This window comes from Heloderma suspectum, chromosome 7 (genome assembly GCF_057233095.1).
Source record: "Heloderma suspectum isolate Gila_16-S chromosome 7, 16-S_ref, whole genome shotgun sequence".
NCBI lineage: Eukaryota > Metazoa > Chordata > Lepidosauria > Squamata > Helodermatidae > Heloderma > Heloderma suspectum.
In genome coordinates, this window is record NC_139464.1 from 33,129,539 (window position 1) to 33,156,097 (window position 26,559).

A 26,559-nucleotide genomic window follows, 5' to 3' on the forward strand; every position below is an offset into this window, starting at 1 on the left:
ACACATCTAGCCGGGGTTTCTTAGAGGGTGTGGCACAGGCCTGGAGACCCCATAGGAAGCAATATAAAAGGGCTTTCATGGTCTCCTCGCCGCTCCTGGGAATACCCCCTTTTTACCCTCTCCGCACCCCCTTTTATGAGCACAGGGAGGTAGGTGCCATGGTTCTCTCCATGCAGGCTACAAGGTGGAGGGGGTGGGGAATGCAATTTCCTAGCTCAGAACACTGACTACAAGCTCGGAGCCAGTAAACCAAAAAATCCTATGGCCCTCTTAGTGGCCACAGGATTGCTATCTAAATAAATATCAAAATACAACATATTTAGACACAGCATGTCAACAAATTCAAATAAAATGAAACCAACAATTCAATAAGACTGTAATGACATATCTTCAATATTACAATTCAATCCAATCCACTAACCAAATCACACTGAATTAATACATAATAATCTAATGCAAAAGGAAGACCAACATTTACAGAGCGGGGTGGGGGGGAGGGGAAGCTAATTCTGATAAAGCATTCTGATAAAGGGCGAAGAAATGGAAAAGATGTACCAGGTAGCAATGAGTGCAGAAGGTATGGCCCAGATTAGGGAGCGATATCACCTAATCTGGCCCAGCACTTTTCATCTGAAGCTGTTCACACTTCGATGTGTGCTCCATCAAGAGTTGGGTAATCTTGTGATATATAATCAGTCCTATGACACTTGGTCACAATTCCTAAATGTATATACCTCTTTATATTTCTACTATGCTCCCCTCTGATCATAAAAAATGAAATCAACTTTGCACAGGTAAAACACAACAGATAAAATGTGTGTGTATGTGGCAGGGCAATTGTTAATTACAGCATTAAAAAGGTTTGAATTTTATATAGTAATCTCAGAGCAAGGATCTGCAGCTCTTCACACAACACACTAACTCACACTCCGTGGTTGAGTGTGGGTTGTTTTGAACTGTGGGTTAGCGTGTTGTCTGAACGCAGCACATTTTCCGCAGAGTAGGTTACTGTGTTGCCTGAACACTGCCAGGGTTAACCATGCAGTGTAGCTTGTTAACCACCCTGAACAACCCAGCAACAAACCGTAGGTTCTCAAGGTGGTTTGTTCAAGAAAATAAGCCACACTGCATGGTTAGCAAGCCACCCTGGCTGCATTCAGATAACATGCTAATCCATGGTTCAACAAATAACCCATGGTTCAACCCACTCAGTGAGGGTGATAGCTCTCCCCAGTGTGGGTTAGCATGTTGTATGAACAGCCTTTCTGTCTTTTGCTTATGTTACTCTGTAAAGTGCCATGAATGTTAATGATATGATACTGCTGATGATATTATAAAGTCTTCAATCATCATCACCACCACCAACCACATTAATGTCAGTAATCAGAGAGAGAAAAGAACTTCTGATCTCGTTTGCCCAGGAATAAAATCGACTAGTGCCAGTGAATTTTTAAACATGTTGTCTGGCCCACACCATTTTCACATTCTTTATTCCTAACTGAGATTATTAAATAAATATTCAGGAATAGTCTACTAGGTGGTATTCCTTCTGAATAGTATATATTTAGTTTGACAGATTCATATCCAGGGTGCTGTTGGAAATAATAAACTGTGCATTTTAGCAACTAGGAGAAAGCATCTCTTAGGATCAAAAATAAATAAATATAGAAGCTCACTGCTGCCAACATATTCCTCAGCTGAAATAAAGTTGTGTTTCATCACTCATTTCTGAGTTTTGTATAATGTGGGACTGTATCTATTTACCTTTCCAATTTTATTTGTCTCTGTTAATTTCACAGTGAAACACTACGTTTTCCTCTTGACTCAATAATTTTAGTCCCCTGGTGGCAGTCAGCCAAGAGAATGGGGCAATGAAGAAGAATGCTGGAGAGAGTTTTTGTTTAGAGATTCATTTTTCAAAACAAAAAAAAGATACAAAAGCACATGAAATTAATGGGTCTCCAACGGGCTTAACTGCGTCTAGTTTGTGCTTTGTATCAGGGGTGTTACTGTTGATGACTACTACAATCTATCTGAAAATATTTCTCTACTATTTATTTATCCACTATTCTCACTTCTCCAGCTCCCAGAGGGCCAGGCTCTCAGGTGAATGGGAAGTTGAGCAAAACAGGTACATTTCTCTAGGAGAGCTGGGTGCCATATAGGAGTCTACAAGTCTTGTAACTGACTAGGATCAGGTACCTTCCATCATTGCACAACCTCCATATGGAGATTGCACAATTAGATCTTTGTGGAGACCCCCTTATGAGCTTCCCTCCAAACGCAGTTCATCTGGGATACTTCTCAGCATCCCCTGAGTGGAGTTCTGCTCACAGGAGACATCCGCCAGTGGAACAGGGAGGCAATTTTCACCAATTCCCCCCTCATCCTGCAGCCCCCTTCTATCACCTCAAAATCTGTTTTGGAGCATTGAGGGACTACCTGGAACTGTGGGTGTGGGTTTGTGTGTGCACACACCTGTGTAGAAAAAGGGGAATTTGGCGAAAATCACCTCCCCCTCCCCCAGGGCCCCTTCCGATCATGGAGGTCTAGTTAGAATCCAAACCACTGAAATGTTTTTGGTGGCTCACAGTGGAATCTACTCAGAAATACGTCCCATTGAGCTAAGTGGGTATACGGTTGCAGCCCTAATTAATGTCATCACCTCTGTGTAGGCCTACAATAGCAGCACACAACCTTTTCTTATCATCTTGACCAGTATATAGTTTCAGAGATGATATATCCTTCAACCCTCTTTTGAAGGTTTTGCTTGCTAAAGCTTTAGCAGCTGATCTCATTTCTAAGGTGGGAGAAAAGGATTAAAAGTGCCAGGGAACCTCAGAAACTAATTGGTTCATAGAGTCAGGCACATTCAGAGGCAACAGTCTGCTTTCATGAAGAGCCTGTAATATTTCATTTCATGCAGCAGGTCATATCCAATCATGTGTTTCTTTTCTCTTCACACTGTAGTTTGTCAAGCCAAGGCTCTTAGTGATAGCTTCTGTACTAGGGAAGCAGAGTCATCGGAAAAAGTTCTCCAATATCAATATGTTATCTGGCTTTGTAAAGGGGCAGCTCAAGTGAGTAAGCTAAAAAATGTACTAAAGCAGAGAAAGGAACAAAAGGGTGCTTCAAGACCAAACTTTTATTGTGCAATCGCTGTGCCTCATTCACATTTTTACACCAGGTCTAGACGTTGAGAACTTCAATTTGAAACCCTCCCATGTTTGCCCACTATTTCTTCTGTCTTTTTTCTCACCAGAAAAAAAAATCCATTAAGGAGGGAAAGACAGAATAGCTGCACAATACCTTTTGATTGGTAGCGCCTGGACCCCTCCAGTTGGAATCACCTAAAGACTATTGTGTTGCCTTCAATAATTTATGTTTTCTTGCCCCTCTACAAACTGTTCATACTAAACAGAAGAAAAGCGGGGGGTGTTAAGTGTCTAGTTCTACTAGAATTATTACAAGAGTTAAACGAAACTCTTCTGTATGCAATACTGCTCTAATACCTTTAAAAACTCAGAATTACAGAAAATGCGTGCAGAGAAAAAATGGTAAATTGATAAGACTGAGCTTTTGAACCTTATGTGGGTTTTGGTTCAGGCTATGTTGTTTTTTTCTATTGAAGACTGAGGTCAGTTCTCACACAGCCTAGCACTGCCACACCCCGAGTTTGAATAATACAATGGATTTGCATCTAAAGAGTGGACAGCAACCTGTTGGAACAGTGGGCTGAAATCCTTAGATGCCCGTTTCTTATTCCCTGCACCAAAATCACAGTTGGCTGGCAAAGAAAACAGCTGACGCTTCAATACACCCAGAAGCTTCATCACAGGCTTCAATGAAAGGCATCTCTTTTCTTACATTAGCTTCCTGGGTCTCCTTGATTCTCCAATCTGAAAAACGTCTTGTGAGGACTTTCTTGATCCAGGCTGCCTCACTTCCCATTTACCCACAATCTGTCTACCTGTATTAGATGTGCTAGACTTCTCAATCTGCTCCAAATCTTAAGGACTTTCTCCTTTGATACAAACCCACTTCCTCATTTAGATCTTCAGTGGAAGCCTTGTTCTGTGTCCCGCTGCTAGTTTTGCTGCTGCTTCTTTTTAATTTTTTTGCTGTTTGGTGTTTTAGTTGTAACTATTATTATTTATATGTTTGATATGTTTTATGGCTTTTTATTGGAAAATGGATTGTTAGCTGCCTTGAGGGTCCACATGGATGGAAAGGTGGGGTACAAATATCATAATAATCAATGCATCCATCAACTGAACTATTTGCTACTGCTTGTCTGACCAAGCACAATTTGTGCTTACAGGTAGTCTTATTTGGTATGACTTATAGACCTGCTCCTGCAGAACCCTAGCATCACCTCAGCTCCAATGACCCTTGAGCCTCTTGAGGTCTGACAAAACCTAATATTTACCCTCCAGGATAAGTGGGGAGCACGTACACAAGTGGATACAGTCTGGATTCCTCTGACCATCAACTACCACTGCAGATCTGACGCAAGGGGCAATGTGTTACACAAAGCATCTGGGACCAAAGCAATGGAAAGGATGGTACTCAAGTGCAGCTTCTTGCTGAAAACTCATTATAAACTCACAGAATTTTCAAAAAGTCATCGTGTTGTTACAGTAAGCTCCCTAAACAAACAAACAAACAAACAAATGTATTAAGCCTCTTCCAGTACAAGGTTGTTAATCTGGTTGTTAAACCAGTATAAGGTGCAGAATTCAGAGTCCTAAGAATATCATCTCTTTAAAGGCATGTTTCTATATCTTGTGGTTGTGGATATATACAGACATCGATAAAAACGTATATATGTCACGAGGATGCTGCTTTTCACTGTTTAACAACAGATTCAAATCTCTGCTCAACTATGGACACTTCTGGCAGACATAAATACCTTGCCAAGTCTCAGACAATGTTATTTTATAGGACATTATAACAAGATATGCATAGTGAGTTCAGGGAGGGGCTGTAGCTCAGTGGTAGAGCACCTGCTTTGCATACAGAAGGTGCCAGGTTCAATCCCCAGCATCTCCAGGTGGGGCAAGAAAAACTTCTGCTGAAACCCTGACGAGCCTCTGCCAGTCAGTGTCAACAATACAAAGATGGATGCTGGGTCTGATTCGGTATAGGGCAGCTTCCTATGTTCCTAACACATTGTGGCTTACTTCTGAGTAGATAAGTATAGGATTGCACTGTTAGGCCTACAAAAGTGATCCATTTATTTCATCTTTATTTCACTTCTTCTGAACAGCTCATTGCAGCTTATATTTTTATCCAGTCTGTCCTCCAAAGAGCTCAGGTTAGCATCCATGCCCACTCTCTTTTCCCCTCACAACAATCCTACAAGGTAGGCTGGGCTGGAAGACAGTGACTACTCTAGGGTCACCAAGTAACCTTTGAGGGTCTCCCTGGACAAAGTCCAGTGTACTGTCTAACCACTACACCTCGCTAGCTCCTGGGTAGTCTCTCACATAGCAGTGTAAAGGCCAGTCCTGCTGAGCTTCAGCATGTGCCTACAGCTGGGCCAAAGACTGACGATGTGACACACACACACACACAACACTGCTGCTGTGCATTTACCATCCATTTCAATGAGATATGTGTACAGGTATCTTCCGCCTGTGTGTATCTATCTATCTACCTATCTATCTATCTATCTTGAAAGGAATAGTGCAAGGTCTGCCGATTGACACTTTCTGGGCCGGCCCTACCGTTAAGCAGAGTGAAGCAACTGCCTCAGGCAGCAGAAGCAGTAGACCCCTGACCATTTCTCCTGAGCACCCCCACACCCCAGCCATTGCCCTCTGTTGGAGGACAGAGCTGGGTGTGCCACACAGCCTGTCCTATATCCCTTAAGCTATTCTGTTGTCCTCAAGTGCACCATGCAGTGCAAGACATTATCCCATTGCCTGTATTGAAGTCAGGGCCAGCCTACCATTAGTCAGAGTGAGGCAGCTGCCGCAGGCAGCAGGTGCTGGGGGCAGCGAGTCATGGCTAGGTGCTGGATGTCAGGAGCGCTCTGGCAGCTTCCCCCAGTAGATTCCAATAGCCAACTCAAGACACAAACGAAAGGATTTCTTTTCAAAGCTTTAATCGTTTTGCAACTTAATGACTCTTTCAGATGCTAATCACCAGCAACTAAAGCAAGGAACAGCAGGGTGGCCTAAGCTTCATCTAGTCAGTTGATCCCCATTTGAAAGAGAGTCACTTGAAGACCCAGAACTTATGGGCTAGGGAGAGATCCTTCCTCTTTCCCTTGGGTCCATGGGAAGCGGCCGTCGCTTGTGCACCAAATGGGCACTACGCCTCCTTTCTGCGCCCTCCATCGCTCGTGGCTCTTTGCGTCTGCATCGAGCGTCTAAGAAGCCCCCCTCCCACACTCCCTCACTACCCGGGTCACTCTCTATCTCTGGAATGCTGGCAGGAGGAATCTCTGCCAGGTGCTGAGCCTGTGAGGGATGAGCTGGCCCCTCTCCCACGGATAGCTGTTCCACCTCAGAATCCAAACTGCTCTGAGGCTCTCTGGCCTCAGTTTCCACCCTGACACTGGAGGACAGAGCTGGGCATGCCATGTGGCTTGCTCCTCACCCCCCAAACTACCCTGCTGCCCTCAGGTGCAGCAGAGGACGCTGTCCCTTAACCAGTACTGAAGATTGAAAGGTCAGCCTGGTTTGCTTCTGTTCGTGGAATGGTGAGGGGAGCCATCTTGTCCTTCGCCTCAAGCAGCAAAATGTTTTTGGCCAGCCCTGGCTGAAGTAAGCCTCAACTGCCAATCCAGTCGGCTTCTATATATGGAATGGAGGGGGGGGATGAGTAGGGCACCATCTTGTCTTTTGTCGCAGGCAGCAAAATGTCTTGGGCTGGCCCTGGGCACTCTATACATGTTCTTCTTGCCAGTCGGCTGCCAATGAACCTCAGCCAGACCATCTGCAGCTAATTTAGAGCATCACAGGTGTAGTGAGAGCAGGAAATGTGGCAGAAACTCACAGGTGCTGAAGTCATGGTCTGAACAGTTCCGGAAACCTGAACCCTTTTTTTTAAAGAATTAATCAAGCTTTTGTTCAGGTCATTTCCCTGCCCTTGCTCAGACTCATCAATTTACAACACAGCTCAACTCATTTGGCGAGTAGTACAGCCATGAAGAGCCAAGGCTCTCAGTACAATACATATTTTCTACCAGAGCAGAATGCTCTGTACATACATCTCTGCCTCCAGACACAAAGAATGCATCTTTACACACAGCTCTTTAATATATACCTTTGCAACTTGGTCCCAGCTACACCACAAGGACTGCACAGTGGTTGTTTCTTTAAAACATCTCACAGCAGTTTAACAGTGGGGTGGGGTAGGGAAGGATATCACAAAGATGGAAAAGCCACAGTAAAGGACACTCAACATGATCACATGCTTACTGCACCTTCCTTAAAAGGCTACAGTGCTGTAGCTTTTAAATATAAAAGATGATTAAGAGGTGACACGACAGAGGATTATAAAATTACAAATATTGTGGAGAGGGAAATTTTGTGTCTCTTTCTCTCTTATACTTCTAGACATCAGATTTGTATGGTTGGGATGAAATACCTGCCCCCTGCCCCCACTGCCCAAATTAGCCATCCCATTTGCAGATGGCAAAGGGGGGGGGGCATTTCAGCAATTGCGGGAATTTTTATTTATTTTATATCCTGTCTTTCCACCAAAAATGGCACTCAAGGCAGCAAACAATAATAAAATACAGATTAAAACAAAATCTTAATTAAAACATAACATAAAAACAAATTTAAAATAAAATAAACCGATTAAAAAACTATTTGACAACAGACCAATTTACATGCCAAAGGCTGCCTGAATAAAAACAGCTTTGCCTGCTGGTGGAAGGTCAACAGAGAAGAAGCCAACTTAGCCTCCCTTAACAGGGAGTTCCGAAGGCTGGAAGTGGCCATGGAGAAGGCTCTGTCTGTCGGTTTCTCTCTCATGTCCCCATCAAACATGCCTCCAATGGTGCCAGGACCAAGAGAAAGATCTCCACTGAAGGTCTTAAAACCCAGACAGGGTAATATGGGAGAAGGTGGTCTTTCAGATAGCCTGGTCCCAAGCCATATAGGGCTTTATAGGTCATAACTAGCACTTTGAATTGTGCCTGGAAGCAGACCTGTAGCCAGTGAAGCTGTTGTAACAAGGGAGTCACATGCTTCCTGTAACCAGCTCTGGTCAACAGTTTGGCCTGGCCACCGCGTTCTGGACCAGCTGAAGCTTCGGAATACTTTTCAAAGGCAGTCCTAGATAGAGTGCATTACAGCAGTCCAAATGGGATGTAACTAAGGCATGTGTGATCATGGCCAGATTGACATCTCTTGGAATGGGCACGGTTGGTGCACAGTTGGTTACATGGGAAACTTTTAACAGAGTAGGGAACTTAATGTACTGTAGTGGGAAATGAATGAACAATTGTGAGCCAGACCCCATTTTAAGCAGAAGTATTCATACAAACACACTTGTTTTGAAGCTTAAAAGGTAATACAACTGCTTCACTGCAGAATCACTGACAAACATAAAAAGTTGATGCTTTGGAAAACCATTGTTGTTTGGAAACAAAAATGTGAACATATCCTATTTGTTTTCTTCCCTTTTCATCTTTTGAATTGTGGCCAAAAAAAAAAAAGAGTGGAAGAATTGTTCATTTAGAAGCTCATTTTCTCTTGCTGCTTATTCCCTCACTGAAGTCATAACCTAACTCTAGTTGTTTTATCAGAAATTCTCACGTATCAGCTGATTGTATGCTACTAGTAGGGTGATCATGTCTTCAGGTGGGGAAGAGAAGTGGCTGGAAACTTATGAACTCTAAGAAACATGCAGTCCTTTAAAATGCAAAGAGGAAGAGAAAAATATATAGTACAGATATGTAGTACAGATAATTCAGCTGGGTTAAAAATAGCAACAACGAGGCCTTAGAATGGTTTTGGAGCCCAAAATCAATTTTCCCCCATCTCTGCCTAATGGAATGTGGACAGCTCTTTCTCTCCCATAATCCATGATGCAATCTTTGTGTTTCACCAAATTAACAGAACGGAGTGGCTGTTCTCCTGATCCACAAGGGGTCTTTGACTGAAAATAACAATATACTGTGGTCAAACCATTTCGACTGAGGCATGCGAGAAGACTCAGCCAAGGGCCCTTTGCATCTTTAAAATTCAGAAAAGAAGCACATTTACAATCTGCAACCAAGAACACATCTGCAGAACCACTGGACCCATCTAGCTGCAATAAGAGGCTGGTAAAAGGGATTATGGAAATGCTCTTCACGGAAGACCTTTGCATGACCTTGGCTTCATATTTATAAGTTCAACAACAAGCAAACTGGCTTATTTTAAAAGAAACTACTTAAGGAAACAAAGTAGCATATCATCACATGAGGAACACAGGGATGTTGCTGGATACCAGGTAAGACTATTTGACCATTTGGCCCAGTAGCTTCTACTTTGACTGGTGCTATCAAGGATCTCTGGGTAGAATTCTTTCCCCTCACCTACTAGTTGACACTTTTTAAAACTGGAGATGCCAGGGACTGACCCTTCTTCAAGCAAAGCATGTGTTCAGCCACTCAGCTATAGCCTCTCCCTAGCATTGTGTTTCTAATCCAGTTACTACTGTGTAAGGGCGCAGTCTTACACGATGCTCGTAAGCCCCCAAATGCAGAGCAGAAGGCTATCAATGGCTACTGGTCCTGATGGCTATGTGCTACCTCCAATATCGGAGGCAGTATGCCTATGTAAATCAGTTGTTGGGGAACATGGGCAGGAGAGTGCTGGTGCGCTCGTGTCCTGCTTGGGGGCTCCTGGTTGACAGCTGGTTGGCCACTGTGTGAACAGAATGCTGGTCTAGCTGGACCCTTGGTCTGATCCAGCAGGGCTCTTCTTACATTTCATGTTCTTATCCTGTGCGGGGCGGAAGGAGTGGTGGAGATGGTTCTCGCCTCCCAGTCCTCCCACCCAGCATTTTTGCTAGATGGGCTTTTTTACCATTCTAGCTGGGGCACTAGAGGGGGAGGGGAAGGAGGTTGGGGAACCCCAGGATAGTTCATATCCTAACCTCTCCAGTCTCCTCCCCTCCTCCCAAAATGCTCCCTTTCCTCCCTCTTCAAGGTTGTGTTCCTGACCTCGGAGAGGCAGCTGGGGAGGGGCGGAGCTCTGATTCCCAGCTCTGAAGTCGGGGGGCTGACTCCAACCTCAGAGCTGGGAATATGAAATAGCCTATGGCCCCTCAGACTCTGTCTAAGGGCCATAGGATTGCTTCTTCCATGGCTTTGATGATCTTAGGACTTGTTGAAGACCAGTTCTCAGGTCTCTGGAAAATCAGAGGTCTACAATGTACCTGAATAGCACGCACTATGTGCCCAAACACTGGTCTTCTTCCACGGAGCTTGCGGCCTGCCTGTCCAAGCAAACATCCCTATGTTAGTCATGTGTGGCATGTTGACATCCTAAAAGGAAACAGAAAACAACCTTCTCTCTCCCCATTTACAAAAAAAGTTTCCTTGTCTGCTCACCTAGCTGAGATTCCCAGTCGTCACACAAAACTACGTGAACAGCTAATTTTAAGGAAGACACTTCTCATCTGAAGTCCTGGTGCTGTTCCCTGTAGGCCAAGGTAGCTACACGCAAGGCCAAAATGTTCACATTCTTATGTGAGTCATGACCCTTTCTCCATGCAGTGTCAAATGGCGAGAGAGGAGATGACACGCATTTTTACACTACCAGTTGATTGCCCTGCTTCTCCCGCCCTGCTCTGATTACATCATCTTTAAGGCCAGAATGTTCTAGCAAGGAGGCACCAGCAATCATAACACCGTAGATTATCCTAAAATACTCATGCAGTGGTATAGTGGCTCACAGGGAAACACTGCTGGCAGTTTCTGATTAGCAGGGCTGCTGCTGTCATTTGCCACCCCCCTCAGGCTTCCCTGTTCCCTCTGAACTAAGCTGCAGTCCACACAAGAGCAGGGTGGGTGGGAGGATTTCCCCAGCAACAATATATTGCTCCCTGTTGTAATGCAAAGTGTTTTGGGGTGGCTCGGTCTTGAATGGCAATTAAGACCCACTAGCTTTACAAAAGGCCTGCTCCAGGTAGAGATGAAAACTGCTAGAACTGGTCTGTTGATATACATCAACACTACTGCAGGAATTTGTGGAGTCTGCTTGGGGACGTGGCTATGGGGATTGTCATGATGAACACCTGCACTTCAAAATTCACCACCACACCACTGTGCCTACCGTGAATTCTTAGGTTTGTTGAATGTCAGCTGGTCTTCCTGTTGACAGGCACAAATTTCATGTAATGGAAAGATTTTGTCTGTGATAGTTAATACTGAGTGATCATTTCTCGCTACCAAGAAATCTACATATGGTATTATTGTTGATCACCTAACTTGGAGGCTACAGAGATGAATCCATCCTCAGATCACTCCTCCTGCCATTTCAGGAGCAACCCGTAACATTTTCTCCATTTGTCAAACGGGGATTTTAATTATCTCAGGCAACATCTCATGCAGATTTTTTTTAAAAGACCATTATCTGACCTAATGGAATTGATTGTTAGGATGTTTTGTTTTTTGAATCACACTCATCTGCAATTTATGTTTTCTTAGTGCCACCCATCCATCTTCCTAATGACCTGGCAACAAAACCAGTATAAAAACAAATTATTTTCTTTTCCAAGCTTTCTAAAGTTGCATGTTGCCTGTAGCACAAAGGTGTCTATTTTCTGGTAGAGAATGGATCTTTGTTTCACCGGCATCCCCTTACGCTCCCCCCTACTGCCATCAGAAAATGCAGAGGCAGGCAGTAATATGCATTTTCCTTATGACTTTGTCAGCTACCTCCTACTGTGGTAACTCATCCCAGCTCACCATTTTCAGTAAACTGCTGTTCTCTTCTTCCCAGTCAGATTGGGAATGAATAACAGGAAAGGAATTAGTTAAACCGGGCTTGATGACCTGAAAAGTGGCAGCCTTCAAACACCACCTCAAAATCTGAGTCACAAATATCATCAGACATTTCCCAGACACCATGACAAAAACAATCCCTTCTTCTCCGAAAACCAAACATGACTCCCCTTTCATTTCTGTCTCCTATGGATGCCTATTCCAGGTCCATGTGAGGACCTGGGTTGGTTCTGTACTACCACAGGTAATGCTACAATTATCCTGAATTTCCCCTTCCCCTACTCTATACAACAAGCTAATGGCAGCCCTAAAAGCATACATGTATTAACAGCAAAAAAATATCTGTTGTAAACCAGGGGTGGGCAGACCCCAGGGCCAAAACAAACATTACTTTAAATCTGTATCTAGCAGTTATATCTCCCCCTTTTTAAACTCTAGTTTGGCAGCCCCAATTTAGATCAGAATCCTAGTGTGGAGAGGTAGGTAGGAAGGCTTCTGAAATCCAGATTGGGGGCCCTCTAGGGTATCAGTGGGGAAAAAAGGACATAGCTATGAGACCCAGGTTTAAAGTAATGTCCGTTTTGGCCCTAAGGATTGATGGATCTACTTGGTTTTTTCCCTAGAACCTCAAGGTCCACCAATCAGAGCTAGATTTAGAATGTGAGCTCCAGTACGCTTAGAATTAAGGACCAGGGTGCCTCTGAGCACATGCTCAGCCCAACAGTTTGTTTCCAGTACCAGAACTGAGCTCACAATCCTTTCACACATAAGATTCACACCCGATTTTCTCTCCAAGCTTTCTTCATTAGAGCAGTCTAATTTGGTCAGGGTGGGACTTTTAGTCGTTGCTATTGTTAAACCACGGGGAGTCAGAAACTCTTGATGATCTACTGCAAAGGACCCTGAGATCTCTAAATCGATCCTGATCTGCCATCTGCCCACCCTTGCTCTAAATTAGGATGGGGCTGTCTTTGGGCTGAATGTTTCCTGTAATGAACCTCTTGTAAGGAAAGACAGGAGGGTTGTTGTTTTTTCTTCCTTCTCAGAACAAAAGGACATAAAGATAAGCATCAGCTGCTGCAATGCTACACTGTCAAACTTCCACATTCTGGAAATTAACTGTTATCTAGCCCTAATTAGGTTCCCCCTCTAGTGTCTGAAATCTGAATTTTAAGAGATGGCAAAGAGCTGTGCTGCTGACAAACTAAGTGCTGCCATTACCTGCATTTTTATAGACAAAACATCTGTTGCATTTAACATATGAGCCACGGTGAGAACTCGCAGGGCGTATTTTGATCAAATCCATCAACATGAAGAATCACATCACTGAAGAATAACATCACTGAAGAATAACATCACTGATTACTTCCAGAAACATAACCATGTTAGAGAGCAATCCTATGCTCTTGACGGAACACTCTGTGATCGGAGCGCTCCATTCTCTCCTACGCCCAGTTGGCTCTTGCTGGCAGGATGGAAGACAAGAGGGAGACAGGGCTTCCTGTATTTTTTGTCCATACGTGGACGGAAGAAAACCCATTTCCTCCCATTGCTGAATTTGCCGGCAGTGGGAGGGGCACATTTAGACACGCTCTTGAGGCCAGGGGCATGGTCAGGACCGGAGAGGACTCAGATCAAACCAGGAGACTAGCAGTTACACCTAACCTTCTTATTCTCTGCACCACCACAGTAGCTTGTTAGAAAAGAGATCTATTGGCCTGCTGTCTGCTGTGCTACAGCACCACCATGGTAGGGGGCAAGAAGGTGGTATTGCAGCTACCAAGTCAGGTGATGCAAGGGGCCAACAGGGTTCTACTGGTCCTGGTTCATCGAGCTGAGTTCAGTGTTTTTTATAGTACTACAGCAGATGCCTTCAAGAAATAATGCCACATTCTAAAATTCCAGGTCTCTTACCTGTAGTATCTGGACTGAAGATAAGTTGAGCACACAGCCTTCGACACATGGCTAGCAGAACCAAAGTCTATGACCTTGACTCTGTACGGCTGCCGAGATGGATCCACCAACATGATGTTTTCTGGCTTGAGGTCTGCATGAATCAAGCCCAGGCTTTTCAGTTTCATTAGGGCTGTAGCTACCTGCTGCAGGATTGGCCGGATGTACTTAAGGGGCAATGGGCTGAACTTGTTTTGCTTGAGGAAATCATAGAGGTTCTGTTCCAACATCTCAAAGACCAGGCAGGTGTGGTTCTTGTGCTGGAAACATTCGTAGGCGCGGACAAAGTTGTAATCATCTGCGCTTTCAGTGCTTAACCGGGCCAGGATGCTCACTTCAATCTGACCTTGCCGGGCATAAGAAGGATGGTTTTTAAGGATCTTGATGGCCACAATTTCATTGGTGCCACGTTTCCAGCATTTGACCACTTGCCCAAAGGTTCCACGGCCAAGGAATTCTAATACTTCGTATGTGTTGGTCATGGAACACAGCACTTCATGTTGCACCAGTTGGTAATCCCCTTCGCTGTTGGAGCCACTGTTTTTGGATGTAGCAGTGGACGTGGTTGTGGTGGCTACCGTGGCCCCACTGGCATTGTTCTGAATCATTGGTGGATGCTCTTCGATAATCTGAACGCTGCTTGTGTTCTCGATTTCCTCACTCTTGCGCTTAAGTCCACATTTTTGGTAGGTGTCCAAAAGGCTCACAGTGCTTCGACGCATCAGGTTGTGTGGTCCACCCAGTGCTTGGCCAGATACTGCAACCACACCAGAGGTGCTGTTGGCGGATGTCACCACAATGTGCCCTGTGCTGGCAGGGAAGATGATGGTCTGTTCGTAAGGGATGCTGGGGTTTGGGATCTGGAGAGAGGCGTTGATGGCGGCGGCAGCTTGAGAAGATTGCACGTTCTTGCTCTGACTGTAGACTTTGCTATGTGTGCCGTACCCAGTCATATCCCAGTTAGAACTTGGTTCCACTTTCAGTTTCTTCACACTACAGAAGGCACTTGATTGAAGGGTGTGAGGGGAGAAAACTTGCACATGTGAGGCCATACCTGCATCACAACACAAGAGAAAACAATGGTGTTAAAAACAGGAAGTGACTATAATATTTATTTGTCACCATTACAGCCAAAGTATTGAAACCAATGTACACCATTTCGAAAACATAAACATGTATAATAAATACAGTTAAAATCCACAGAAAAAAAACAACAACCAGTCATTAAATGAGAAATGACAATAACATCTCACCATCAACGGTGTTTAAACAAGGCCTACAAATATGTATGTTTTAAAACTGTCTACAGGAAAAAAGTAAATGGTGGGAGTCAGTTGAAGCTGTTTAGGAAGAGTATTCCAGAGAGCAGGTGCCACTACTGAGAAGGCCCTGCTTCATGTCTTCTGTGTTCTCAGCTGAGAAAAGGGTGACAGAGCTTTCTACAACTTAGAAGCGTAATCCAAAACCTCTGACCAGGCAGCCTACCTGCCTTTTGTACTACAGAATTTATATATGCTGACAGAGAGGAGAACAATTGTGAAATTAAGGATTTCTGTTAGGTTGTCTCCCTACACAAGCAAGCATCATAAACAAGAGCATGTATTTGAAGTTTAAGAGTCAAACTAGACAAGATGTTGGGGATCCATGACTGTATTTCCCATCTCTTTATTACTATTTATTACTATAAATGCTCCGTTGCATGTTCTAGATGAAATCCCTTCCTCCTGATATGGCTATTTGCTCCATTATAGAAAACACATGGGTTGAAGGCATAGATCAGGGGTGTAGAACCTCTTTCACCCCAAGGGCCAATTTGTATTTCAGAGAAACTCTTGGGGGCCACATTCCAGTGGTGGGCGGGACCAAAGGCAAAGGGGGTGGGAGCAAAATGCTAAAAAGTACCAGCAACCAGGCCTGGTAATGTGACTAATGAGTGGGTCCTCTTGTCCCCTCTTTTCAAATTGCTGTAGATAGGTAATGCTTAAAGCTCTTCCTGCCAGTGGGCAGCGGGGAGAGCCACCTGGTGACATGGGGAAAGAGGCATGGCCATCTGGGAGAATGCCGGAGAGCTGGATTTGGCCCCTGGGTCTGAGGTTCAACACCCCTGGCATAGGTCATACGGCTGGGTCTCATCTTACCCTACTATTTGGGGATTCAACAGTTATACAACTCACGTAACTTAGGGTTGATTGACTTGACTCAAAGTTGGCGTAGCAGAGTCATCATTACCTATAAGCAGTTTGAAAAGATGGGTCAAGAGAACCCGGATGATGGATGGTGCTAATTCATACTTCTCAAACAAGGTTCCACTGGTGAGTTTGCTTACTGAAGTGGCTAGCAGCAGGCGTACTGTTTAAGGGGAACAGTGTGAAAAGTTATCTCACTAGTACTTGATTATTATTTATCCAGAGTGCCTACATCTGTGGCCACATTACTTGATCTGCACAATAAGTGGTTGTTGTTATCAACAACTACCTATGTAGTAGCTATGCATGCTACGGGCAATCTTCCTGTGTTTTTAGAAAACAAGATGACTGACCTTTGTTGATAGCTCTTTGATGAGGTATAAAAAGATAGGATAAATACAACAAATGCTCCTAAAATATACGGCTTTCCTGCAATTTTTCTGTATGTGTATGAAAGTCTGGATCACTTGGACTTTGATGAATCCCCATCCCCCACCCCGAAATCTGTTGCAACCCCCCACAGGAAATGTGAAATGGCCCCTGATGGCTGGTCTAAGCCAGAGGCAGAAAAGTTTTCAGCAGTAAGAGTTACAATGAAAATAATACACAATAAGACAAGACTTCCTCCTAATCTGTGTAGTTCATTGGCATGTAACTAATATAATTTGCGTAACATGTTTATTAATCTGCCAAACAACATTTATTCTGCAGCCTTCCCATTCTGAGATTGTCATCCTTAATTGGAAAAACCTTAATTTGGCTTTTGAAAAGTCTTAGTCAAATATGTTCTTGGGGTGAGTTCTCTCTCTCTCACACACACACACACACACACACACAGCATCCAAAGACTGTGATATCAGGTAATTGCTTGCATGTGTGAATCAGCCATCCCAGCTCAAACACCACAGACAAACTTTTGCGATCACATGACACCACCCCCAAACAAAATACCTTTCAGTGGAGGTAGTTTCCACATCCAGAAGTAGGTCATCAAATAATAATTAATTAATTACTGGAGCACCTAAATTTATGCTAGGCACTGATGAGTGATAAGACACAGAGTGGCGTTCACCCATGTGTGAAAAATCATGGAGAATTAAACACTGTGAATTCTGGCTTCTGTTTATCTTCCTCCGTCTCCACCCCCAGCCCACAGATCCCTTAGCAGTTGTTCCTCTTGACCACTACCACCTCGAGGCTAGGACTTAATTCAGACAGGGATGATTTGAACTTAACCCCAAAACCATTAAGGTACAGCCGTGGAACATGTAAAGGATCACAGCTCAGTGGCAGAGCACCTGCTTTGCATGCAGAAAGACCCAAGTTCAATCCCCGACATCTTTAGTTCCATGGGATTAGGTAGCTGGTGATGGGGAAGATCTCTCTGTCTGACAGCCTGGAGAGCTGCTGCTCATCAGAGTAGACAGCAGTGGGGTAGATGGACACAGTGGGCCTGTTTGCACAATCAAGGAGGGGGTAATAAGCCACGGTAGTTTATTTCTCCTGCCGCCCATGCTGGTTGCATGCCAGGGGGATTTGCATAAGAACATAAGTGCCATGGTGGATCAGACCAAAGGTCCATCTAGTCCAGCATTCTGTTCACACAGTGGCCAACCAGCTGCCCACGGGAAACCCAGAAGCAGGACATGAGTGCAATAGCACCCCCCTACCCAATTTCCTTCACCAGTGCAGTTTGCTGTATCGTGCAAATCTGGCGAGGGTGACTTGTTCCCATGGTTAAAAAGCCACCCTAGAACCCTAAAACAGCCCATTGGTTCTGGGTGGTTTGTTAATCACGCCAACAACCCAGCCCCGCCAGGTTCGCACAACATGACAACCTATGTGGGGAGTTGATTTCTGGAATGGCCACTGGAAAATCATGGTGGCTTCTTTAACTCACTGTGATTGTGTGAACCCAGCCAATAGGGCCATTCACACAACATGCTAACCCACACTCAGTGGGCGAGTGTGGGTTATTGTTGAACTGTAGGTCGTTTGTTGAACCATGGGTTAGCATGTTGTCTGAACCCAGGACCTTTTCTGCAGGGTGGCTTGATTAACTAGTGTGAATTGTTAACCACCCTGAACAACCCAACAGCAAAGCATGGGTTCTCAAGGTGGCTTGTTTGAGAAAAATAAGCCACACTGCATGGTTAACAAGCCACCCTGAGGAAAAGGTCCTGGGTGCAGACAACATGTTAACACATTGGTCAACAAACAACCCACAGTTCAGCAACAACCCGCATTCAACCACTGAGTGTGGGTTAGTGTGCTGTGCGAACCCAGTCATAGTGTGGCATGGTATAAGGCAACTTCCTATGTGAAGTAAGAAGTGCAAGAGTTTGTCCACCTTCTCAACCTGAACGCAGCAACACATGTGAAAGCTGAAAACTGAAAGCGAGGGGAAAGTAATAGACTAGGTTTGGGGAATTTGTCTTTTCACTGGAAGGGGAAAACCAAATACCCACCTAAATATCCTGTCTCTCTAGGAGCAACATTTTAAAAAGGCTTTCTCAATACAGAACTAAGAGTTACTTTGACATTAACTCCCAGCAGACCAATCTTCGCCCTCTGCTCCTCCCTTATTTGCATGGTAGAAAAATCCAACCTAGGGTGTAGAATAGAGGAGAATAGAGGTAGGCACAATATACAGCAGCTAAACACTCCTTGTGTTTAAATGGAAAGGAAGACCAATTTAAGATTATCTATGGAATATATGACACTACAGAAATTGAATTTTAAAAAACTTTGGGCGTTGAAAGCCTCCTGTGATTGATGCTGATCTTTTACTTTTATGGTGGAGCTGCTTTAAAAAGTTTGGGAAGGATCCAATGATGTCTTGCCACTAGCACTATTTACAGTGCACTAGTGGAAACCACGCTTGTGTAACGTCAATCGCGCTTGCTAGCACCGTGGGTTTCCTGGGAAACCTGTCACGCTAACAAGAGCTACTGACGTTCTACAAGTGTTGGTTTCTGTTACTGCACCGTAAATAACACTAGTTGACAGACACCACTGGATCCTTTCCTTTATAATATTAGAATATGGCTATTGAAAATGATATATAATATATGAAGTTAGATTTAGAAAAAAGGTTGAAAGAGATTTTATGGGATTCAAGATCTCAGCACAAGGAAAGATTACCTGTTATGAATCTACTATTGGCTATGTACACCAGACATTGGAAGCTAAACACTGTGCCAGTATAGGGAAATTTTAGAGAAAATCTGGCAAATTTCAGAAATGGAAAAAAACCTGACTTGAATCAGAAGTGCTCAGAAAAGAGGAGATATACAGTTTGACAGTGTTTACAGAAAATTACTCAAAGTTGGTAACTTATTGGAATAACAATTAAGGAATAATTCAGGGGTTCGTTTGGATACAAACGAGCATGCACAGAGAAAAAATAGGGGTTGCACCTACTACCCTTCCCTGGTGAATGGAAGGTGAATGGTACTTGTCAACTTCCCAAAACCTCCATGCATTCAAGCGTACCATTTGTACAGTGCCTACACACATATCAAAACGGACATAGGTTCCTGTATGCATGATCCAGAGCAATTTTCCATGGTACCACACTGTGTGTACAGTAGCCTATATATGCATATTTGTGGGTGTGGATGTTGGGGGTGAGGCCAGTGAGCGTGACCCTGATTAGACTTCTACACATGTTCATTTGTACCCAGTAGAGCAGAGCGAGGCATGATTCTCAACATATGTTGCTAATTTTAAATCATCATCATTCATCATCCCAAGCTCAAAATGACGAACTTGGCTACATTGCAGATTTCAAGCATTGCTACCATTTGTTGGGTAGCTCCGCAGTATAGCCTTACCACTAAGTAACCACAGCCTGCCCCCTACACCTCTGGTTTTAAAGGGGAAAAGGAGAAAGGCTCCCAAGTCACCAGATATGGGTCCCAGGTGGATCTGAGCTTTTAGAAATTAATCACTGCCAGAGATTAGAACATAGCCTTTCTTTAAAAAAAGAAATCTAAGAAATGCCAGTGGGCTGTATGTGCAGCCAATGAGTCATAGGATGCCCACCGACAGCCTAAGCAAGCTAAATGATCCTGAATTTGCCAAGTCAAATTATTCAAAGGTTAGGTTCTCAGAGAGGGCACAGAATCAAACATTAGTTTTGTTCTCCATCAAAGTCCCTGCCACTCCCTATATCAAATCCATTTAGGAAATGAGTGTACCGCTACTGATACTTTCTATTTCAAATAACTCAAACCAAGTCAGAAATGTGACTGTGCTCTCCTTCTCCCCCATCCCTGCTTCCATCAGGGTATCAGGAACCATAACCAAGGCCAGAGGTAGGGGAGCTATGCCCAACATAATTTCTTTTGTGATGACTTAGTGAGTTTTATCCTGTTGAGGGTGTGAGCAAGTTGCCATGTGTAGAGTTAGGAATAGATCATGTCCCTCCCCAAAGTTGCACTGGTGTTGTGATCCTGGGGTTATTTCCCCTTGCAATAGCTTGGCTTACTTGTTTGAGCCATCTCAAGCTATTTGCTCCCGAAGCACTTCTGTTTAAGGTACAGCGTAATCTAGAATGAAATTAATCTACAGTGGGGGGTGATGAATGGATTCTCCTTCCTAACTAGTGGATGCTGCACGTTCTCTAACATTATGAATTTATACCCCTTTACATAGGAAAAATGTGGCACAAAGGCACCTGAAGCTGCCATTGTAAGAACATAAACATACAACTCTTTGCTGGACCAGACTAAGATGCATCTAGCGTAGCATGCCCTTAGCAAAAGCAGCCAGCCAACAAGTAGGGCATGGAGATTATGTCCTTCCCCTACTTCTTGTCCCCAGTATCTGATATTCAGAGATATACTGCCTCTCTACAGGGAGATACCATTACATTGCATGAGGGAGGTGGAAAGGGGGCAGGAGACAATGGGCCAGCACCAACTCCAGGTTTTTGAGAACCCTTGGGCAAGACACCTTCAATGGGCCCCATCCCTCAATGAATCCACCTTTTCACTACTATTGTCACCAGCTGCTATTGATCCTCATCCTCATCCTCACTGCAACCACTTGCTTGCTTAACAGGCAGAGAGATCTCCTTAACAGGCAGTGGGATCTACTGCTCCTCCTTCTTTCACACCGACACCATTCTCTAGATCATGGTCAGAGGGAGGTGAACAAGCAGGTTGCAGTGGTGGACATGAAGAGCTACTCCAGGGGGATTTTGTCGGGGGGGGGGGGCTGCTGGGATGTGGGCCCTTGACAGGTGCCCAAACATGCCTACCTTTGACACTGGCCCTGCAATAGGCTCACAGATGGCACAGTGTCTATACAACTGTGCACACGCGAGCAGGAAGGGATAGTGGGGGATGGCCTCGTCACAAAGGCTTTCCCAAGAAGTTCACAACTCATATAAGGAAAGGAAAAGAGATATAAGGGAAGGTAAACAGGGAGACTACATTTTAGTAAGGAAAAGGAACTAGGAAGTGGACATGGCTTGGGGGTAGGGATGAACGAATCTGTCAGTTTCGGTTTCTCTCCATTTATTGTTTTTCCCATCTTAAGTTTGGTTTGTCCTGAACTTTTAATTTTTTTTTCAGTCTTAAATTTGGTTTGTTCTGAACTTGGAGAAGTTCGCATTAACTTTTGCATGCATTTTCATGTGTGTTGCTCCTAATCTGTGCATTTTTGTATGGAATTTTACCTAATATACACATTTTTGCAAGATGGTTTCCTAATACAATGCATTTTGAACATTCTTTTCACTAATATACCCATTTTGTGTGCACTTTCCTTTAATGTACACGTTTTTGTACGCATTTGTTTGACTGGAGAACGCCTCTGCAAAACTTGGAAAAGTGTGAATTTCAAAGGATAACTACATTTCAGTTCATGGTTTGAAAGTGCGAAGCACCCATCTCCACTTGGGGGCTGCTGATAAAAGGCAGAGGGAGGGAGAGTCTGGGGAGGGATCCCTTGCAGTTCTATCCTGAACCAAAAGGAGAGTTGGGGAAGGTGAATAGTACTTGTCAACTCCTCCCCTCTGTTTAAGGCCATGGTAACTTGCTGTTCACCACTTGCCCCTCATGAGCTATCATGGCTAACTGGACATTTTTAGAACTCATCTAAGCTATCAGCCACCATCACCCAATCCTGAGGCAGAATATTCCATTAAAGGTACAATCATATCATGTTTAGACAGAAAGAAGTCCTACAACTCCCACCATTCTCCAGCCACCATGGCTAGCTGGGAAATGCTGAGAGTTGTATGACTTCTTTTCTGTCTAAGCATACATAGGATGGTGCTCTTGGTCAATTACACATTATGTGACCAAATACTTTTGTCAATCCTAAACCTACTATTATTCGGCTTCTTTGGGACCTTACATTTCAGGAGCATAAGAGAGGAAGAAAAATGCCCCTCTCTCCCTCCCACGCCATTCATGATCCTATAAATGACAAACACCTCTTCTGCCACATTGCAGACCATGATGGCAACTGTCTGTGGAGCTGACAAAGATACAGCTTTGGGGCAAGGTCTGAAGCAAACTATGCAAGTCAACTGAACATTAAAGTGCACCCAGCACAGCTCTGTCAGGTAGGGGGTTGGACTCGATGGCCTTGTAGGCCCCTTCCAACCCTACTATTCTATGATTTGTAGCAGTGCAGAAATGCCTTGCAGCTGTTGAAAACTAGCAATGATACTGTGCTCCAACTTTACCTCCAACGTCTCAACTAAAAGTCCTCACAGAGGTCGCACACAATTCCCATTTCCTCCTCGTAAGAGTTCCTAGAGGAGGCTAGCAGGTGGTCTCCGATCCCAATTAAGGTACATTAACAAAGTAAGGTAGTCAACCCAAGACAAAAATCACTGGTGATGCTGCGCCCTTTGGAAATGGAATCCCTTTCTTCACTTTGCATGTGGGGATCTTGCACAGAGCCAGACGCTACTCCATTCCCACCTTTCCCCAGTGCTGCTGCTGCTTCGCAAATGACTCTGGTCAGGCTCTCATTACCTTGGCTGCTTCCTGTCGGTACATGTTTTCCGTTAGAGAAAAAGGGCAATGAATGGAATGACACACCACTCATTAAGTACATCATAATCTGCCCCATTAGTGCAAAACCTGAAATTGCAAAGACTTTTGCTACCACTTTATATTTTAAATACCAAATCATGATCATATATTCTGGAACTCTGAGGTCTTAGGAACCCTGGGCTTCTTCAGAAGCTTCGAAGGCAGGGGTGTTGAATCACTTTCAGCCTGAGGGCCAAATTCCATTTCAGAGAAGCTCTCAAGGGCTGCATTCCAGAGGTGGGCAAAGGCAAACGGGAGTGGAGCCAGCATATTTTAGCTTAAAGCTCTGACTGCCAGGAATGAAACCTTAGGAGAGGCATTTCAACTTTTTAGGATGCGTAAGGGCGTAATCCTATGCACATTTAGACAGAAAAAGTCCTACAATTCCCAGCTGGCTGAGGAATGCTGGGATTCATAGGACTTTTTCTGTCTAAACTTTCATAGGATTGCACCCTAAGAAATCACACAAAGGCTGGGAAACCACTAAATGATAGGTGGTCAGGGGGGAAAGCAGGAACCCCCTGGTGATGTGCAGAAGGGGCATGGCTCTCTGGGAAACCCCAAATTTGGCTCCTGGACCTGAAGTTCAACACCTCTGTTCTAAGTGGTTCTCAGTGAAAAGGTCAGTAATAGCAGGCCAGAGTCCTTGAAGGACATCTTGTTCATCTCTCCCATCCTTCCCCTGCATTGCACAGCTGTGCTAGTGGGTGAATTTTAGGGCACACGCTCCATACATCCAGACTTACAAACAGTAAAGGCAGTAGCCCCGATGAACCGACAGACATGCAGCCCGGAATTGTTAAATACAGATAAGAATGTCACCGTGCATGTTAGATTTCTATCCATTATATATTCTACAGCAATTAAACAAGCAGATAGATAGATAGATAGATAGATAGATAGATAGATAGATAACATATTTTCCCTCCCAAGGAAACAGGACAACATGCTGAGCTGGCAACCTCTCTGAAAGCTTAAGAGCAAATATAGCTTGATTTGTTTCCAAATTTCAAAAGAAAAGGGGTGAGGTGCAGGGGCTAGGGGGAATCAAGGATAGATAAATGCCTCAGAATCAAAAATGGCAAAATCGAAAAGCTATTCACAGAAGAGCTGATGCAGTTTCTGAGCTGGATGTTCCTGCGACTGTGCCTTGTGTCGTGTGCGCATCCCCTCTACCCCCTCCATGCACCCCCCCATAACGGAAGTGCCACATAAAGTGCCACTTTCTTACAAGCCTTGAATATGCTTATGTCCTTTCCCTATTTCAAAGCAATTAAAAGAAATAAAGGCTACATTAAGCGAACGCACACCTTTCAGTTAATTCATAACTTCTGAAACCAAGGAAAGAACTCTCTGGAGTAAGCAGTCTGGAAAAGCATTCTGGGTTACTGATGTGTAAACTGCCAACCCGTTGAGCATGCCGATTTATCCTAGAATCCCCAAATTTAAACCCATCAGTGAAACGAGCTCTGTTAAAGAGCAATGTTTGAGAAAACCTTTATGGGGGGGGGGGATAAGATGCCCCGCATCCTTCTTACCTGCTATGAAAAACCCTCGGTAAACTCCAGCACAGACTACTGCATGTAAATCCAGCTTAAGCTTTAATGTGATTTCCTATCATGTTTAGATATTTAAAGGAAAAGCCCTCCAAAGTTCCAGTGACTCAGATGCCGGGTCTCTCTCCCCCACCCCACCCCCACCCCTCTCTCTCTTTTCCTTCCTCCCTATGCTTTTCTCCAGACTTTCCACAGGGTGATGATGTTGCTGCAACAGATTAAAGCATGAGGCACATGTGAGCTCAGAGAACTGCAGCAGTATTACTCAACTTGTCATCCAAAACACAAACATCGTATCTGGCTAAGGCCGCGATGATGGTTTGCCTTCCCACTGAAAAAGAGTCATTGTTCCCTTTTCTGGCATTAACCTTTCTGAGCTGGATGTACATTTGCAACCACCCCCACTACCACAGTTCTCAATATTCTCCCAATAATAAATAATAAAGAAGGAACTGTCGGTACACTGAGGATGTAATGGAGGAACAATTTGGCCACTTCAGCTCCAGGCTTTCCCAGACATCAGCCTTAAAAAAAAGCACACTATGGTCATTATCCAAATTCAACAGCCCTTTTCTCCATATAGTTGTAGTAGAGGGGGAGTGTGAAGGATGGTATGTTGTCTGCTGAACCTCAACTAGTGATTCAGGTTCTGTGCAGGTTTCAGTAATGGAGGGAGCAATCCTGTGGCCACTGGACCCTGTCTAGAGGGCAATAGGATTTTTCAGTTTCTGAGAACCAAGGATGGAGCCCTGGCTCTGAGCTCGGTTCCCAGAAACTGCACTCCCCACCCTCTCCCCCTCCCCCTCGTAGCTGGCACAATTCTTCCCCAACTCATGCTCAGAAACAGAGTACAGAGAGAGTGAAAAGGGGGCAGTCCCAGGGGTGGGGAGGGGAGGAGACCACGAAAGCCTCTTTATGAGGATTCTTATGTGCTGTGCTGCCTCCCTGCCCGCCCTCCTGGTCCGAAGTCCCTGGCTAGGTACACGAAATCGCTTATCTAGCCGAAAATGCAGGGCAGCTGGAGCATGGTGGACAGGATTGCCTTCATGCTCCAGCTGCCCTGCATAGGATAGTCACCAGCCTCCGAGTTCAGAGGCTGACGTTTATCTCCATAGGACTGTGCCCTTAACAGGTTTATTAAAAATACTGCTCCTTGGCAGGGCTCTAAAGACAGGCCTGCAGGAGAATTTCTACTAGGCTAAAGGGAGAGAAAAGATGGAATTTGTGTTGTCCTGATGGGGAGATTGCAGTTAATTCACTCTGCCTGCACACAACACAGATGGGAAGTCAATGTGGTGCAGTGATTAGAATGCCGGACGAGATCCGGGGACCCAGGGTCCCCCCTCAGCCATGAAACCCACTCAGTGGCCTTGGGACAATCATGACTTTTAAAGCCCAGCCTACCTCACAGAGTTGTTTTGAGAAAAAAATGGGCATGGGGGTCCATTTGAAATGTGGGATATAATTGAAACAACCAACCAACCCAAGGGTGTGGGGGGGGGGTATAAGAGAAAGACTGGAAAGGAAAAGGATTGGGCAATGCAAGAAATTCTCCTTCTCTCTGAGGTAAGATGTGTGTGTTGAATTGTGTGAGCTTGAGCACTGGGGGTGAGTGACAAGGGGTGGAGCAGAACAGGAGAGATGGGAATTTCCTATACTGGAAATACTTTTCCTCTCCAGTTTCTCCCACTACTGCAAGCCACCCTTTTGCTCCCCGTTTCCCGTCCTTCAAAGACAAGGCCTCTTTGCCCACCTCCTCTATGTGTGGAGAGGAGAGCTGGATTGTGTCTTCAAATGTTTAATATTTACTCATTTTTAAAGAGAAAATATAAACAGGTGCCAAGTGGACC

General features: G+C 44.5%; 1 protein-coding gene across 3 annotated transcripts in view; it reads right to left on the bottom strand.

The window, feature by feature from the left end:
• HIPK2 (homeodomain interacting protein kinase 2) overlaps positions 1-26,559 on the bottom strand; it is a 214,092-nt gene that overhangs the window by 124,857 nt on the left and 62,676 nt on the right. For all 3 annotated transcript variants that reach the window (XM_084809530.1, XM_084809533.1, XM_084809531.1), the window contains exon 2: positions 13,871-14,963. In XM_084809530.1, coding sequence (XP_084665656.1) covers positions 13,871-14,963 — 1,093 coding nt within the window. The remainder of the gene's footprint in view (positions 1-13,870; positions 14,964-26,559) is intronic.